This window comes from Fundulus heteroclitus, chromosome 7 (genome assembly GCF_011125445.2).
Source record: "Fundulus heteroclitus isolate FHET01 chromosome 7, MU-UCD_Fhet_4.1, whole genome shotgun sequence".
Taxonomy (NCBI): domain Eukaryota; kingdom Metazoa; phylum Chordata; class Actinopteri; order Cyprinodontiformes; family Fundulidae; genus Fundulus; species Fundulus heteroclitus.
The window spans coordinates 23,701,742-23,719,054 of record NC_046367.1 but is presented as its reverse complement, the minus strand read 5'-3'; the positions used below and the strand labels follow the sequence as shown (position 1 = coordinate 23,719,054).

At 43.8% G+C, this 17,313-nt stretch overlaps 1 protein-coding gene and 1 long non-coding RNA gene across 2 annotated transcripts; one reads left to right on the top strand and one right to left on the bottom strand.

Moving 5' to 3' along the window:
• Positions 1-4,778: 4,778 nt before the first annotated feature.
• On the bottom strand, positions 4,779-10,217 carry LOC105933635 (ankyrin repeat and SOCS box protein 9). Its single transcript, XM_036139226.1, has 7 exons — positions 10,014-10,217; positions 9,846-9,925; positions 8,495-8,602; positions 8,050-8,200; positions 7,691-7,825; positions 5,577-5,768; positions 4,779-5,449 (listed from the first exon to the last, which is right to left on the bottom strand). Exons 1-7 carry the CDS (start codon positions 10,096-10,098, stop codon positions 5,298-5,300), a joined length of 903 nt encoding a protein of 300 aa, XP_035995119.1. The 5' UTR covers positions 10,099-10,217; the 3' UTR covers positions 4,779-5,297.
• A 124-nt stretch (positions 10,218-10,341) lies between these two features.
• LOC118563612 lies at positions 10,342-13,176 on the top strand. Its single transcript, XR_004931303.1, has 3 exons — positions 10,342-10,399; positions 12,548-12,765; positions 12,854-13,176. It is a non-coding gene; the product is annotated as an uncharacterized LOC118563612 (long non-coding RNA).
• Positions 13,177-17,313: the final 4,137 nt, after the last annotated feature.

The following is a 17,313-nucleotide window of genomic DNA, read 5'->3' as shown; positions in this document are numbered from 1 at the left end:
AGTATACGCTGACCCCTTTGATGTTTTACACGTTCTATCACAACACAGCCACAAACATAACATTCATTAGGATTTAATTCAACGGAGCAACTTAAAGTTGACGTGCTTTTCCAATTTCTGCCACAAAAATCTGAAAAGAGTGGCTCGCACTGATATTTATAACCCCTTATTACTTGAATACCCCTAATATGCTTAATTAAGGGCAAAGAGAGCATTAATTATTGAATAGAATTAACTGTATTGTTCCACAATGTGGTCTCCTTGTAGACAGAAGACCTAAAACTAGATTTAGAGAAAGATTTATCAGAAGAGGAAAAATACTGTGTAACTATTAATAGAGAATAATGCATATTTGGATAAGTATTAAATATTTGAGTTAAAGAAGAAGAAAAAACAGCAGCTGATTATAGAATAATATAAAAAAACTGCAGTTTGGATGAATGTACGAACAAACACTCCCAAGCTGCCAAGAGGCCAGTAGTAACACTGGAGGAGCTCTAAAGAGCCAAAGCTCAATTAAAATGCGTCCTTCGTGGAAATGAGGAAAAGCAAAGGCTTGATTGAAGGAAAGCCACAAAAACGTGCATTTTCAGTTTGTCACAAGCCAAGAAGGTGAAAATGGCAAACGTGTGGAAAAAGGTGCTCTGGATAGACTTATATCCATTTTGTAAGTTCAGCCTGCGGCCAACACCCCATATGTAGATGAAAACTCACTGTGCAGTGTGCACATCACCCTGGACACGGTATCCCCTCTGTGAAGCACGGTGGAGGCCGCATCATGATGTGGGAATGATGTTTCTTTATCAGGTCAGGGAAGCAGCTTCTAAGCCTGGAGCTGAAGCTCACTCTCTAACAGGACAACGGCCAAAGACACTCCAGTGTCTGGGACATCGTTCCACCTGGTTCCACGCCTGGTTTAGATGCTTTCATCTAAACCAGGCGTTCCCAATAGGGGGGTTGGGACCCCCCTATCGGGGCTGCAAGACACCTCCTGAGGGTCCCAGGAAGATTTGTTGCTGATGTGCTAAAAAAAATTATATTTCATGATTTGTGAAACCGATATCAAAGTATAACTTTACAAGATCCTCAACATTCCTCATTTTAACTCAAGAGGGAAAGCAGCACTTTGAGTTCTTATAAAAATACCCCTTTATTTTCGTAACTTTATGACTATATTCTCGTAATCACCCCCGACAAAAGGGGGTCACCATTCTTCAGCACTGTAATTTTGGGGGTCGCAGCCTGAAAAGTTTGGGAACCCCTCATGTAAACCGTTCCACGGTCCAGACCCTAACCCCAACTCAGAAGCTATGGCAAGGGTTTATGTTACAAAATAATGCTCGCCAACCAACCTGACAGGTAAGATGTTTTGCAAAGAAGAATGGCCAGAAAACACCCAGATGGTTGCGACGCAGTCCTACACACATTTCCAATAAAATGGCATAAACTTTGTGGCTATAACGTGGCAAATGTATTCACGCTATAGTTGAAGGGGCGTGAATACATGTGCAAAGAACTGTAGTTTCTTCGGTACATATGTGTCTAACCATAGCCGCCTTATCTTCGTCTTCTTGTTCTGCAGCTGTTTGCAGAAGAAACAAGATCGTGTGATGTGAGGCTTCCACTGGATGCAACCTTGCACTTTCATGTGCAAGTTTCCTCCTAATTCCTCAGAAAACCCTTTTTTTTTTTTTTTTTTTTTTTTTTTTTTTTTTTTTTTTTGTAGAAAGTGCCACTGTATACAAGGAAACAGGAAGGAAGGCAGAAGATGGGGGTTAATGGAGTGTGATCCTCTGGAGAATACCAGTAAAAGCTTTGGTATCACACGTACACATGCGGATTTTAAGTGCATCTGAGTGCCACGGCGTACCTGGCTAAATGTAGGAAAACATCAGGCCGCGCTGCGAGGGGCGCCCTCCATCAGAAACGCTGCTACAGCTGAAGTGGATCGTTCTTTAAATGGCCACGGGACCCCCCCTCCCTTCCCTGACAGGTTCCCTCTCACCAATTTGTCAAGATCCAGCTAACCGCCGGGCGTTGTGTACAACATGTGTTTCCCTGCTGGTCAGAAAGCTTCTCGGCGGAAATTGATTTTTACATTAAACGGCCGGTCACGTCGAAAACATGCCTCGGTGTGTTTCTGACTCCTGGGCGCTTGTGCGACGTTTTGGAAGCAGGCAGTGATGTAGTTTGCTGGGCAAGTTTGGACATAAGGATCAATGCGAACTTAATGGGTGTTGCATTTAACTAGACGGGCGAGCTGAGTGACTTCTGCTTTGGTCGCCATGTAGAAGGTGTTCATCTCCGTGGAGGAACTGCCTCCAAGGGCATCTCTCTGAGGGAGCTGGTTTGATCAATGCTTATAATACCCAGGGCTAACCATATTCAGCCTTTCAAATAAAGGTTGTGTAAGAGGAAGTCGTATTTCCAGTTTGCCACGTAGTGCTCTGGTCGTCTGGTTTCCGACCATGAGACGTGGTGGTGGTGGCCACATCACGCGGTGGGGATGCTTTTCTTCAGCAGGAACAGGGAAGCTGGGCAGGGATGGCGCTAAATGCAGGAAATGTGAAAAGTGAAACTGGTAGCGAGGTTCACCTTCCACCACCTAGAAAACAGCCAGAGCTACAAGAGAAGGGTTTGAATCAAGACAAATCCGCATGTCAGCATGGCCCGGTCAACGTCACGACCTTGTCAATTAATTCCCAAACACTTTATAACTCATTCATAAGTGTTTATTACACATTTATTACACAGACAAAACTGACCGGTTTCTTGCCCAGTATCTGTTCATCTATATATTTCATCTAGTGTTGCTTATATCAAACATTTCAGACTAAGTTACTACCTTGTAAGCACAAACGTGTCAGTTTTGTGGTCCTTTGTGTTCTGTTTCGTCAGCAGGTGTTTTCAGGTTGCAGCACGCCTAGAGATGCATATTTATGCCCTGTCTCTTTTTTATTCATCAATCATTAACGCTGAGCTAAACCATTTCCAGGCAGATGGATGTCAGTGACTTTGTTCCTCAGCTTTTCTTCATGTTCTTTAGGTCAGGGCGTGGCGTCTTGCTTTTTCAGGTTATAATCAGGCTTGTGTGTGTAGACTGAAATTGAGCGCAGTTTGTGATTTAACAAAAGGATGGTTGTTTTTTCCACATAGGGCCAGGTTATTTTGATTTATTTTTCTGTTAATAAAATCTGTATTTCTGATCTTGTCAGACAAAAACCAAAACATATGAATAGGCCAAATACTTTTTCACAGTTCTGTATAATTTTCCTTCCTCTTCACAATTTTGGCCGCGCTTGGGAAGGCAGCGCTTTTTTGTACGAGTTCTTGTAAAAATACTACTTTTTTCTCATAATTTTACGACTTTGTTCTTGTAATATGACTTTCTTCTTACAATTAACCAAAAAATTAATAAAAATAAATGAGAAGAAAAAAATCCCACCCTCTAAAAAAGGGGTCACCAGTCTGTTAATTTTGGAGATTGCAGGCTGAAATGTGTAGGAGCCCTGGGCTATCATATAAAATCCTAACAAAATGCATTGAAGTTAGTGGCTGTAACATAACTTAATGTGAAAAAGTTCAAGGAGTGCTGTAAATAAAAAACAGTTTATTTTTTTTACAGTGCCCCTTGAACGCTGCATTTTCCTGCAGCCACATCCAAACTCGGTTTCTACTTTCAGTCTCTTTGGTATTAGGACATCCACTCTGATCAGAGGTCAGTGTTTTTCAGCTCAGTTTTGAGCCTAGATAATTATTATTATTTCTTGTATATTAAATGGCCTTCCAAAAAAGCATGGTGTTTCACAGAGATCTGCAACAGATCAGAGTGAAAAGTTGAAAACAAATAAAATGCTTGATACCTGTATTGTTGTAAAAACATACAGAAAACAAGGTTAATCCTGTGAAGCAACTGAAAAACTATGAGGTGCATTATTTGAAAGGCAGCTTTAACAGCTTGAGGCAAAAGGCTTTGTTATGATTTGCTAGACTGTTCAAAAGGAAGTTTACAAAAATAACGGAGAAGGCGTGAGGAGTTTCATGGCCGCTGCACGGAAACATCCTCTGAAAAACATCCTGCGCTGAGGAACAACCTTCCATAGATCCCCTCCCTGTCTTCTGCACGGCCATCTTGTTTGCAGTATTACAGCGGGACGACCTGAACCGAATATTGATGATGATTTTGTAATTAACAGCTAAGATTTGCCTGATTTTAGAACTATGTAGCCTCTCATGTTTTAGCTTGAGAGTTGTAGACGAACAAGTTGGTCAGTGCGGTATTTTGGGAAAGTAAGAATAGAGAGGTCCAAATAACACATTAACAATCAAAATGAATACACTTCCTAAATGTGTCATCAGTGGAGAAACTGTGTCACCTCTGGGACGCTATCTGATAGATTGTGTCATATCATTGTGTCCGGTGCTATCTAAGTGGGGCATGTAGTTCCCAGGTTAAGCAGTCCCTTCCACAGATCTCACTCTGTACACGCTATCACCAACTACTTTTTTGTATCTTTTATATATTGATTTTCTGTATAAGATCATCTTGTGTGCAGCTGCAATAAAAATTTATTAACACTTCCATTTTTACCCTGAAATAAGAAAGCAATCCATCGTTCTATTAGGAGAAATGTGCAAAAATAGATGTTTTATCAGCGGTTGACAATATGTCACTTCTTTGCAATCTCTCGTTAATAGTTTAAAATGAAAAGGACCATATTTGAAGCAAACACCACCAATTAAACAAGAACAGAAAAGGAAAAGGGGCTTTAAGTAAGTCATTTTAAGCAGTAATGCCTACAAAAATACATTAAAGCTTTATTAGTACATTTCTCTCCAACCCAGAGGAAGCAAACATGAAGAATTTAGCTTGAATTAGTCCTTATATTGCAGTTTAATTGTTGAATTTTCATCCTGAAGACAAAAGCAGTAAAAACGTTTATCTAGTGTCTTTTTTTAAATACTGTTATAAAATCCAGCTTTTATTTACAATCTGCAAAGAAATACAACACAAGGAGGATTCGTGTGTCGTATAAAAAAAAAAAAATAACCCTATAGTAGTTTAACTCTGTTATGTGCTTTGACTTTTTTTTTTTTTCCTGCTGGAAATGTGTTATTGCTTATGAATATTTTAGAACCAGACGTTTAAGTTTCTTTATAACCAGGATTAATTATTCCAAGCTCATCTTGAGGCTCTCCTTCAGAAAGGAAATGACTCTGCCAGGTTGTGCAAGTTCTCCCCCTGCTGGCCAAAATGCGCATGGCGCACGGTCTGGGGTGGCAGGGTGGAAGTGATTTCAGGGCTTTTGAGCGTCCGTCTGCTCCGATTGGTAGAGAAGGTACTGTATCAGCTTTGTGGGGAGGTGAAGGTCAGGAATGCCAGCCAGCCTCTGCTTGCCCACCGTTCTCCTGATGTGTAGCCGGCACAGCTGCTTTAGAGGAGACACTCCTGGGGTCATTGGAGAGAGGGTTTGATTACCCGCTGACGGCACCGGCAGCACCCCCCAGCACTAAAAGGGAACCTTGAACGCCACCCCCGTCTGTGTTAGCTCACTCTGGAGCTGTGCTCTGAATACCTCCTGCTTCTCTGAGCAGTCGCCCCGCCCGGCTGTCAGGGGGAGCCAGGTCCAGGGCCCGCTTGCCCTCTGAGTTCACCAGGAGACTGTCTGCCCCGTGATCCAGCAGGGCAGAGACCAACTCGGGGCTGGAGAGACGCGAGGCGACGTGCAGAGGAGAGTCCCCGGAAACGCTCCTGTTGACGTCTGCGCCTAAAGCAAAGGGGACGAGGGTCAAATGTTTCACTACTCTCCATCGTCGCATTTTGATTTTATCTGACTAGACCACCTACCTTCTTCCACATTATTTGCTATTTCCTCTGCGTGGCCCTGGGAACTACAGACGCTATTTCGTATGACTTTTCTTCAACAAACGTTCTTTCTTGCCACTCAATTTGTGGAGTGCATGACTAATAGCTGTTCTGTCGGCATATATATTATACCACCAGAGCTGTGGATCACTAACCTGACCCTTGCCAGACGGATGTCGCTCCGCCTAGCTCCACTCATCCATCTGGGACAGATTCATAGGAATGGCGTTTCAGAAGGCTGGGCTTTGCATATGATTGGATAAGCCACTTGTCTATCATCTTTATCGAAGTGCTATTTCAACCACTCACACCGAAGCTAACCGGTGACGCTGATGAGAGCGACGCAGGAAAAAACAAAACTTTTTTTTTTATGTGTTTGCGGCTCTAGTGGCACGCGTTTTATTGACAGTGAGCTGACAGGAAGAAGGGGGAAGACAGGCGGCAAAACGCTGCGGGTCGGAGTCGATCCCGGGGCGACCGCGTTAAGGACTAAAGGCCTCCTAACATAGTTCGCGCTAACCGCTAACATCTCCGGGGCCCGTCCGGCAAACAAAACTTGCCAAATGCGGTCGGGAGAAGGGCGAAAACATGGTTTCCACCAACAAAAGCCTTCAGAGCCGTTCTCTGATGTTCTTTTAATGAAACAATATTAGCTAGATTGGACAACACAGAAGAAATAGCAGCATCAATGAGCCGCCATTGCTGTCTTAATCAAAACAGTCTCACGGTCACTTCTCCACTACGTCACATCTATGAAACTCCAGCCCTGCGTCCTGATTGGCTGGACAATAAAATTGGTTGGAGAAATCACTTTCTATGGGAGATGTCCCAGATGGATGTGAGTGAAGCTAGGCGGAGCGACATCCATCTGGCTAGGGTCAGGTTAGTGGATCACTGCAGCTCCTCCAGAGTTTCCATCAGGCTCTTGGCTACTTCCATGATTAATGTGGCATTAATCAGGCCACGTCCTGTTAGGTCTGCAGCCTTGTAATAATTAGCTTTCTGTTTTCAGATGAGGCTACTGCACTGCAAAAGGGGAATTAAAAGTAAGTAAACGTTTCTTGAAATTCGTTTTTTTCCCTTGGTTTGAGCTGATAAATAAGACTATATGCCAATGGAATGAGTATTTTTACCCCGACAATAAGATAATTAGATATCCTGCACTTGAAATAAGATGATGGAGATGAGTTGTTCCTGTTTCAAGTGCAAAAAATCTTATTCCATTGGCAAATAGTCTTATATAGCTGCTGAAATTAAGGAAAATCTACTCATTTCAAGAACATTTTACTTACTTTTAGTTCCAATTTTGCAGTGTGAGCGGCACGCTGACCCATCTGTTGTCTTTCTCTATCTCCATTGTGCTCTTCCTTCACTAATGCTCTCTCAGGCCATCACAGAACATCTGGGTTTAGGGTTTATAGATTTAAATTGCACAGAGGTGGATTGTTTTTCCGACTAAATATCACTTCTGAAGGCAATCGGTTGCGCTGGATTTGCTTCAGGGGTCTCAGAATGAAGGTGGCTGGACATGGATGAACGCCGCACTTTTCAGACTTTTAGTTCAGTTCAAAACTTCTCGTTCTGTTAAGGGTGAGTAATGCTTCATTGAATGCAAATTAAGAACACGTCGCTTCATCTTTTTTCAAACAGGCAGCTCGGATGCATTTTGAAACGGTCTGATTGAAACGAGAGAAAAAAATATAAAAAATACAGTCTGCGTCATCGCAAGCTTGAAAAACGTGTTATTGCTGTCTATCGTCCACCTTAAAATGAATTTTTTTTTTTTTTTGCGAGGTTAAGTGGAGACGCCCGACCCCTTCTCACCGAGCTGAAGAAGCTTCCTCACAGAGCTCAGCTGCTGATTGGAGCAGGCGACGTGGAGAGGAGATCCTAATGTATCAATATGCTGATCCACATCTGCGCCGCCCTCAACGAGCGTTTCGATGCATTCAGGGTGACCTAAGGGAGAGCAATCAGAGCGGTCAGATTGAAAAGCGATGCAGCTGAAGGTAACGGCTTTGGAAATATGTTTGACACTCCTGTTTAACTTTTCCAACTTAAAAAAAAAAAAAAAAAAAGAAACGCCTTAATACAGCTCTCTGTCTGTCCTGGGGATTTCTGTTAACACTGACTCAGCTCAGCAGAGATTATGCATGCACATGCTGTGGAACGTGACCTCTGACCCTTGGCGGCAGCCCAGTGGATCGGAGAGCCGGACGGGCTGGTGCCCCGGGGGGTCGCCCCGTGTCGGAGCAGCAGAGACGCGCAGGTCGCATGGCCCCCGGCACAAGCTTTAGTTAAGGCCGTGTGTCCGTCCAAAGTTGCGCTGTTCACCTGCGGCGGGACGGACAGTGAAAAGTTGCTTACACGACACATCTGGCCCCTGCTTTGCTTTGCTTTTTGTGCATTTTGCTTCCTTTACAGGTGGAGTTTGGATGTGGGCCGGTATGCGCACCGGGTTAATTTCTCACTCATTCCCATCGTCTTCAAGTTAAACCTAGCAATGATTAAATCTCTTGGTGCATGAAAGAATCAGAAGTTACTCTGTGGGAAATCTGAAAACACAAAGTTCTGATTTGACAGTACCGCTCTGTCTCTCTCGTTTCTTGCCGGGTACGGATCACCTACGTTTGCTCCGCTTTCCACCAGCAGCTTGGCACAGTTTGCGTGGCCTTGCATGCACGCTCCGTGAAGGGGTGAGATGTGGTCCAGAGTGCTGAGGTTTACACACATTCCCTGTGAACGCACCAGGACACATGGATTCACTCAAATATGCAACAACAACAACAACAACAACAACAAAAAAAACTGGCTGCACAAACTGTGCCTTGCAAAAGTATTCATAACACTTTATACGCACATTATTACCTCAAAGGTCCAATATATTTTATTAGACACGTGATGGACTAACACACAAAGTAGTGCATAATTATCAAATGGGGAAAAAATTATACAAATACAAAGAAGAAGCATACTTTTCTATTTATCCTCTACACGCTGTTATGTTAAAATCCAGCGCCACCGGCTTCGTTCAGAATCCAATTGTATGTAATTTCTCCTCGGTATAGATACAGCTGGCACAGGCAGAAAGGGCTGGAGCTTACTGGTCAATCTGGAGTTTCACAATTTAACTATTGTGAAATTTGTGAAATGAAGCTGAAAACTGATCAGTGTGCTCCAGGACGGTGCGGGTTTTAGGTCAGCCCTCGTATGTAGATCACATGACCTAGGAGGTATTCTCCTCGAGACGCGACGATGTCCTAAAATGTACGGCGTGCTACTGACGGCAAGATGGCGGTCCTTCTGCGGCGCAGCACCTGATTCAGCCACTGTTTGTTGAAATGCGGGCAGAGTCCCTCTAACTGATAGGTCCGGCTGTTCTGTGAAGGCCTCTGAGCTTTGTCAGAGAACATCAGAGAACAAACAGCATCACGAAGACGAAGGAACGCACCAGACCCGAATAAACCTCGTCAGAGACCGATAATCCAGTCGGTGACAAGACTTGGAAAACTGATCTTCACAAATGTTCTTCAGCCAGTCTGGCGGAGCCGGAGCTATTCCAGCTGATGTTTCGTTTTGTGGATGTTCATAGCTAGTAGAGACATGCCCCCAAAAGACATGCAGCAGTGTTGGCAGCAAAATGTGGTTTTGCCACGTACTAACTCACAGAGGTAGGATTAAAAAATACACTTTTGTCTTTTTTTTCTTTTGGCAGAAATATCGAAACCCCATTTAGCACTAGTTTGTGTTTGTCTGGGTAGAAAATAAAATAAAAAATCCAAGTGAAAATGTGAGAACGATCAAGGGGGGGATGAAGACATTCGCAAGGCATTGCTGCAGGTGAAAAACACTAAAGCTCCCGAGCATAATTACAAACTAACCTTTGAAACGGGGTCACGGGTCTCCTCAACATGTGCGACAACTCCCAGGCAGCACAACCTGATCAGTATTTTAATGTTTTGGGCGGGTTCAACCGTACCTGAGCGATGAGTCTTTGCAGGCCCAGAGCTCGCCCATTAAAAGCGGCGTCATGAATCGGGGACCAGTCGGATTCAACGTCTGCAGGTGGAAAAGCACAAAATGGCTCAGACCTTTGAATGACAGACACGATGCCTGAAAATACCGTGCTGAAAACGTTAAAACTCACCGCTCATCAAAGGGTTGGAGAAGTAGACCGGCGCCGCCCCTGCACATGCCGTTTCTGGCTCTTCCTCTTTGTTTCCAGCGGACATAATTCACCTGCTGTAAATGTCCTGCTTGCTTCAAGCTGGTAGGATGTTTGGTCCTATTTTAAGAGCAGTTCTTGTCGGTTTCGCGCTATTACCTCCCAGCAGGAAGGAGGCCGTCCGACTGTAATGACTCAGATCCGGCCAATGAGGGTGCAGATAGAGGAGGGGGAAGCCAGTTAAACAACTTGCTGATATGTTGTTGAAACTTGACACTGCATGTGCACACTCATCCTCTCTGGCAAGTGACATGACGGTCTTCCTCTGTTGTGTCTGGCTTCATATTTTTACGTTTGGATCAGTTTAGGTGAGTATAAAAAGGTCTCACTGGAGTTTTATGTCTTTTGCAACTACAAAATGATTTACTTTAATTCAATTGATCTTATATCCCTTTTAACTTGAGTAACTTGCCTTAGGCTAGTGACACAGTCATTTTGGTGACAAACACGCTTGACCTCCGATCTTAAAGTTACCCATAACAATATATATTAGCAGGAATCAATGATTCTCCAATGTTACGTTTGCATTTTTTTGTTTAGGGAACCCTGACTGACTCGGCAGTAACAATTTGGGTACAGCTATAGGTGCTGATTCGGACCCACAGTGACATCTGTGTAATTCAAAGTTTTATAACGCTTGGAACATTTTAACAAGTATCAACCCAAAGTGACGTCCATTTAGCCAACCGTTGCTGTCGTTTTGATATTGTCTGAGTGTGCGATGTCATCATTTAATTTCCAATATGGAGGCGTTTCTAATCAAGCGTTTGATTTTGATTTTTTTTAAAGCTTTGTTTTGGTCACTAAAGGTAAAATTTCACTCGTAAAATGTCTTGGATTACACCTAACACACCCTGTACGCACGTTGTGTGCTGCCAAAACGGTCTAGGAGAGAATCCAGTGTCACGTGTTTGCCACAACAACAACAACAAGTACAAAGAGTTGCTTGAAAATTTTAGAATATTCATATTTTTTTATTTTGTTTTGTCTTGAGGAATAAGATCAGTGCACATTTTATCAGATTTAAAATAATAAAAAAAAATACATCAAGCTGATCTAGCTTTAAATAAACTATATCATCACCACGTGTTAACTGATACAGAAAAGCGCAGCTATATTTGTTTGTTGTTAAAACTAAATAATATGATCCTGCATTGGCTCTCTTTTGATAATGGTTTGTTTTGTGGCATTATAGATAACAAAAAGCAATACATGGATGCAAAACAACTAACCCTAACAGAGTGAAGTACACCTGGGAGCATTTTTTTTAGATGAAATATTAAAACCAAGCATTGATTGCATGCACACATCACCATCACAAAGGACAGCTTGGATTCTGTCGGCCATTAAATTCCAAGTGCAACGCATTCTTTGAACGTCAGTAATAGTTTTTCTCGGTTGAAAGAGCCTCTACCCAATACAGATGACAGTAGCCAAGAAATGAAAAGCTCACAGAGATGAAAACCCAGTAATTAAAGCACAAATTTGAAGGCTGGGGTAAAGGTAGATTTAGAATAGAATAGAATAAAATACAATACAATACAATACAATAGTATAGGATAGAATCCCCTTTATTTGCCCCCTGTAGAAAAATGCAGGGTTATCAGCAGCAAAGCGACAGGGAAACTGAAACATACAGATGCCTATAAAAATAAGAAATGATAATCATAATAATACAAAAAACGTGTACAGCAAGGTCCAATATAGAACATACTGGATGTAAAATTTACAATAGTGAGGGAATTGCTGACTCTACATAATGTAAACGTGTCCCAGCTCCTGCACTGGGCAAAGGGGGCTTCTTAGGACAGAGCTGGCCTTCCTGATGATCTCATCCAGTCTGTTGAATGTTGGTAAGCTGCTGTTCCAGCAGAGAACGACGTAGAAGGGCGCCCCCAGTTTCCTCAGCAGGTAGAATCTGCTCTGATCCTATCCAGTGAAGAACATCAGAGTTGAGACTCCAGTCCATATCATTGTTCATGTGAACACCAAAGCACTGATAAGAGTTCACTGCCTCAACATCCGTTCCCTGGATGTTCGCCTGTCTCAGGGTTAGGAGGGTCTGCACCCGCACCTTCATAGAGGAATAATAAAAAAAAAAATTCTGATGGACGTCAGCCTCTTTCGTGTATCCTGGAACCGGATGCATGAGTTTTGAGGCCGAGGTGTGCATAAAAAAAAACGTTTTCCAAATTAGCCGTACAACAAGCCGATCATTTTGCATTTCACACAATATTACACAAGGACAGCTATTTCTATATAAGCAGTATTATTTTATTGGCCTGTGTTCGCAGTCAAATAATCCATAAAGCTGACGTTTGTGAAATAATAAATATATTCATTAAATACGTCCAATGTGTCGTCTTTTTTTTTTCTGTGCCATATACAGAGAAAATTGCCTGGGTTCCTTTGGGTCAAGACCCAGCATATTACAGACTCCGTTTCATTTGTTCTAGCTGTACGTCAGATATTCCCGCAGTCGTTCCCAAGTGTTCTGCCCCCGTCGTTTGAAGCTGCCGTCTTATTACAGCGAGCACAGGCCGGCAGAGGGCAGCCACAGAGAGCAGAAGCTCAGATTAAGCCCATAGCTGACTGTATTCCTCTGGATCTTGTTAATTCCTGGCAACGGGCCTCAAGCCGCCCGCACAATTAACTCTGCGCCGCGTCAGGGAAGGTATGGATTAGAGCACAATTGTACTAACTGGTATGAATGCCCTCTCTGTTGAACTGAAGCTCGGAAGGTCCTTGATGCTTTGTTTCAGATCTCCAGCCAGACGGGCAGACCTAGCAGCTGACTTCTGTTGGATCAGAACGGGGAGGCACGCACGCAGGGGTTAGCTGACCTTAGCAGGCAGGGCGCAGCCGGCGGTCAGCCTTTTATCATTAATCAAAGAGGCTAATTTGACTCCAGACCCCTATCTCTTGCAGCGCATACATTCTACATGAATCACTGTTTTCTTTTTATTGTGTTTGACTTCTAAATTCAAATCGAGTTATTGGTGAAATGTTTCTAAGCAACTACTCCAAGATATAACATGTAGCTCCGTGCAACCCTTCTATTCATCCCTACCTTTCTTTTCTTTTTTTTTTCCCCCCAGTGTCCTGTCTAGCAATGTGGCAATATGAATTGTTGTCTTAATGCCAGATAGAGCTCGACAGATTTTGCTTTCACAAGTGGAGCAATCAGCTTTCGCCACAGTGCTCCACTTTATTTATGCATGTAAATGGTTTTATTGATATTCCTGCAGGGAGAATTTCAAATTATACGGACACTACAATGGGAAAGTAGGAAAGTAAAGGAAGAACAAGAAGAGAAAAAAGAAAGAGAAGAGGTGAAAGAAAGAAGAGATAAAAGGAAGAGAATGATAAAACGTCCTCTGTCTGCTCCATCACCTGGAAAGAGACGCAAAAAGAACAGCACAACCAACGGACATAAAGCAACAGATACAATCGTATAACACCTTGATACCATTACTAAATCATATGTATTATTATTTAAGCTGACATGTGTAAAGTCATACCTGAAAAAAGAAAGTGAAAGAACATAAATAAATAAATAAATTATGGGCTTTCTGTATATAAGTGAACATTTAATACCTGGAACCCAGCACCTGTGGGAGTTTGTGAAAGTGCACTAGTTTAGGTGAAAATTATCCAGAAGAAAATAGCTCAATAGTGGTTGTGGAGAACCAAAGGCCCGCCTTCCCCGAGCACAGAGGCAGGAGTCAGGGGACCCGTAACCCCGGATTCCGAAAGGGGCCCCCAAAACAGGGTGCCCAAGAGGGGCCAACACAGGAAATCTGCAACCCCCCCCAAGGAAAGAGGAGAGACGACCCTGAGGAAATCCCCCAGCCACCGCAATGCCAACGCCCCCAAGAGCCGCGGGGACAAACCCGTGGGCTCCGCCGGCAGCCAGCCCCGCTGAAGTGGTCCTGGCCATGGGCCCTGGGGGCCAGAAGCCCCGGGGGCGCCCCGCCCCCGCGGCGGGGGCCCCGGGGGGGCCAGGCCCCGCGAAGCAGTCACCGGGAATGGGCCAGCACCCACCTGGGACCCCGCCCCAAACCCGAAGACTGTCAATGCCCCAGCGGGCCAAGGCGCATGCCAGCGCAGCGGAGGGGGGCAGGACGTGGGGGAATGTGCGGAGCCCATTCCCCCACGCAGCAGCTTGAGATGTTCTTGGGAGAGGGAGCGGACCGGACCCGAACCTGGGGGAAAAAAAAAAAAACTCATTCACACCATCCCTCCCTAGTGCCCCACTCACCACACACAGACTTACTAAAAAAAAAACAAAAAAACGCTGTACACACATTCCCACATAACACCTCACATCCAACGATCCCAAGCGTGGGGGGGGGGGGGTCACCACAATTCAACTATAGGACTGACTGTGCCCGACCCCAGGCCCCGCACCCGGACCAGACCTTACCTTTCTTTTCCTGCTGAGGAGACGGATCCTTGCGCTTTTTTAATGTGTCAGGTCCGTCCTGGATATGTCTTCCTGTTTCTCACCTTTAAACTGTTATAGATCCGTTTTTATATGTCAAACCCTTACTCATTCTCAACTTTTCTCACCGAAAGTCAAAAGAAGAACGAGCTTCAGTAAGCCTGTAGAGCTGTTGAGTGCAGTATGAGGTAGGGCTGGATGATAATTCAATAACAATGTATATCGATGATAGAAAAAAAGGGTCAATAAAAAGTTCATTAGAGGTTTTCCTTCCTTTTACATTCTAGCCTATCATGTATGTTAACATTACATCCTCCCAACCAATCAAAAACGCCCCTAGCTCCGCCCCTAGCTCCGCCCCTAGCTCCGCCCCTAGCTCCGCCCCTAGCTCCGTCCCCTTCAAAGAGTTCTGAGCACACACGTTCTTTTTCCTTTTTAAAATACTTGCAGTTTTGGTAAAAAGTTGGTTGAATAAAGGTTTGAGTTTGAATTCAGTGTTTGTTTGTTCTGTGTCTAAAAATAGGTTGCCGAGCAACCGCATAAAATGGCCAGGGCTGCACTTAAATATGTTTTGAATTTGCCGATAACTATCAACATTGATCAATATCATTTCTATTTTATATGCTTTTTTCTCTAATCGTCCAGCCCTAGTTTGAGGACAAGGAACCTATCCGGAGTGTACTAGCTGCAGGCTACAGACCTGCATGTGTGCACGTGTCACCATGCTAGCAGACTGTTCGCTACACACATGACCACAAATCCCATGTGATCTGATCATGCGTTTACCCAGTCTCTATCCCGTTTTGAGCATGGATCTACAACATTTATCTCTCTCCTTTAAGGCGAGGACGTTTCCCCTCGCTTCAAACCTTTCCCAGCGCCTGAAATGTGAAAACATTTCAGACCGAGGCACGTTTCTGCTTGTGGGGAAAGTTGTACAGAAAGCCAGTTTAAGTCAGCACAACGACCCTTTGTGATTTGGTCCGTCGCGCCGAATCATTTGTGCTGTTTTCAGCTCACAGGTCCAGCTTTTCTCATTTTGTTTCTTTTTAAATAAGACGGCACAAATGATGAGCCCATGATTGTGCACACTGAGGTCGGCGGCAGTGGCAGATTTATTCTCCGGCACATTATAAAAGCTGCTGGGTTAACCCCGAATGCTGGGTTGACTCTGCTGAGATGGACGTCGGGGTTGTTTTACCCTACGGCTTTCTGAGTGGTGCGGAGTAGACAACCTTCTTCGACAACAAAACAAGGGAGCTGGTTATTGACTTGAGGAAGAGAAACGCCTACCTCCATCAGACCAACAGGGCAAATAGTGTGCAGTTGCCGATAAAGGGTGGAGCTGTGACTTTAGTTCCTGAAGGAACATCCCCCATAAGAGCCGTCTTTAGCCTTCGGCCACGGCTCCATCCAGAGCTCGTGTGAGCGATGGAAGCTTGTCAGGACTTGAAGGATGCAGCTCTCAGACACTGAATGTCTTCCAAGTACATGTTTAACTCTGCTGCTCCAAACGCTGCAAACTGACACCAAGGGAGGAAGAAGGCACCCAGAAATTAAAACGGATCTATCTGGAGAAGAGTTCATACCCACAAAACGATGCCGGGTTTTCAAGTCGAAATCTGAAATATTTGGCATGCCTTCATATTCAGCTCCCTTTACTCTGAACCCCCTTCATAAAATTGCATAATTTATCATCATCATGGAGACCAAAGAACACAGCAGGGATAGGATCAGAGATAAAGTTGTGGAGAACTTTAAAGCAGGGTGACGGTGTAGGATTCGAACATTTTCAGGAGCAATGGTCAAGCTGTCATCAGACAACAGAGCAAATCCACCAAGCTCAGAGTAGCCGCCAGGAGGCCACGATGACCGGAGGAGAAGGATATCCACGGCTTCGGTGGAAAAATCTTTGGACAGAACAACTGGTGGTCATGTGCTCCACGCAGCTGGTCTTTAAGCAATAAAAGCTAAAAGACAGAGATGGTAAGAAGTCCTATTTAAAGTAAGCTCCAGGTCATGCAGGGTAGACAGCAAACATGCAGAAGAAAGGTCTCTGTTTTTAAGAATCAAGAGGGTTTGTTGTCACCACAGCTTACTAATGATGACATTTCCTTGAGACAGACACTCGCTCAAGATGTACACAGATAATAAATACATTAGACACAACAGTTCTAGCATTATTATGTGCGCGGCAGGAAACTGTCTCTGCACATGAGCAGCGAAAGATGGTGGTGGCAGCATCATGCTGCGGGGACGCCTTTCTTCAAGAGGGACAGGAAAGCTGTTCAGAGTTGGTGGAAGACGCTGAACGTGGAACAATGATGGCAGAAAATCTGTTTCACTAGGAAATACAAAGATCAACATTAAACACACAGACATGGACATAGACAACGTTATTGTCATACAACTGCACATTCATAATGCACATTTGAGAGAAATCGGATGCTTTAGCCCAGTCAAAGTCCAGGCCTAGAGAAAATTTACAATTTGAAGGAGCAAAACTTAAAAAAACGTACAATCTTGCTACTTCGTTAAGTTATTCACCATCAATGTCAACTTTATTTACATGGCGCATTTAATACAGATACTTCTGTCCAAAGCGCTGCACACGACAAACAATATCAGTATATAAATTAAGAAACACTCAACATGGAATGAGAATAATCGAAACATAATAAAGGTTAAATAATTACTAAAAATAGTAAAAGATACTAAAAGAATCTGCTCAGCTTGATTTCAAGGCCAGTGCCACAGCAAATGCATTCCTTGGTTGCC

Excerpts from the sequence above, each read along its gene's own strand:
- LOC105933635 (XM_036139226.1), bottom strand. The coding sequence starts at position 10,098 with ATGTCCGCTGGAAACAAAGAGGAAGAGCCAGAAACGGCATGTGCAGGG. Across the intron at positions 8,201-8,494 it reads TGGTGGAAAGCGGAGCAAAC|GTGAACAGCGCAACTTTGGA; the intron begins GTAGGTGATCCG and ends GTCCCGCCGCAG. Across the intron at positions 5,450-5,576 it reads ACTGCTCAGAGAAGCAGGAG|GAGTGTCTCCTCTAAAGCAG; the intron begins GTATTCAGAGCA and ends CAATGACCCCAG.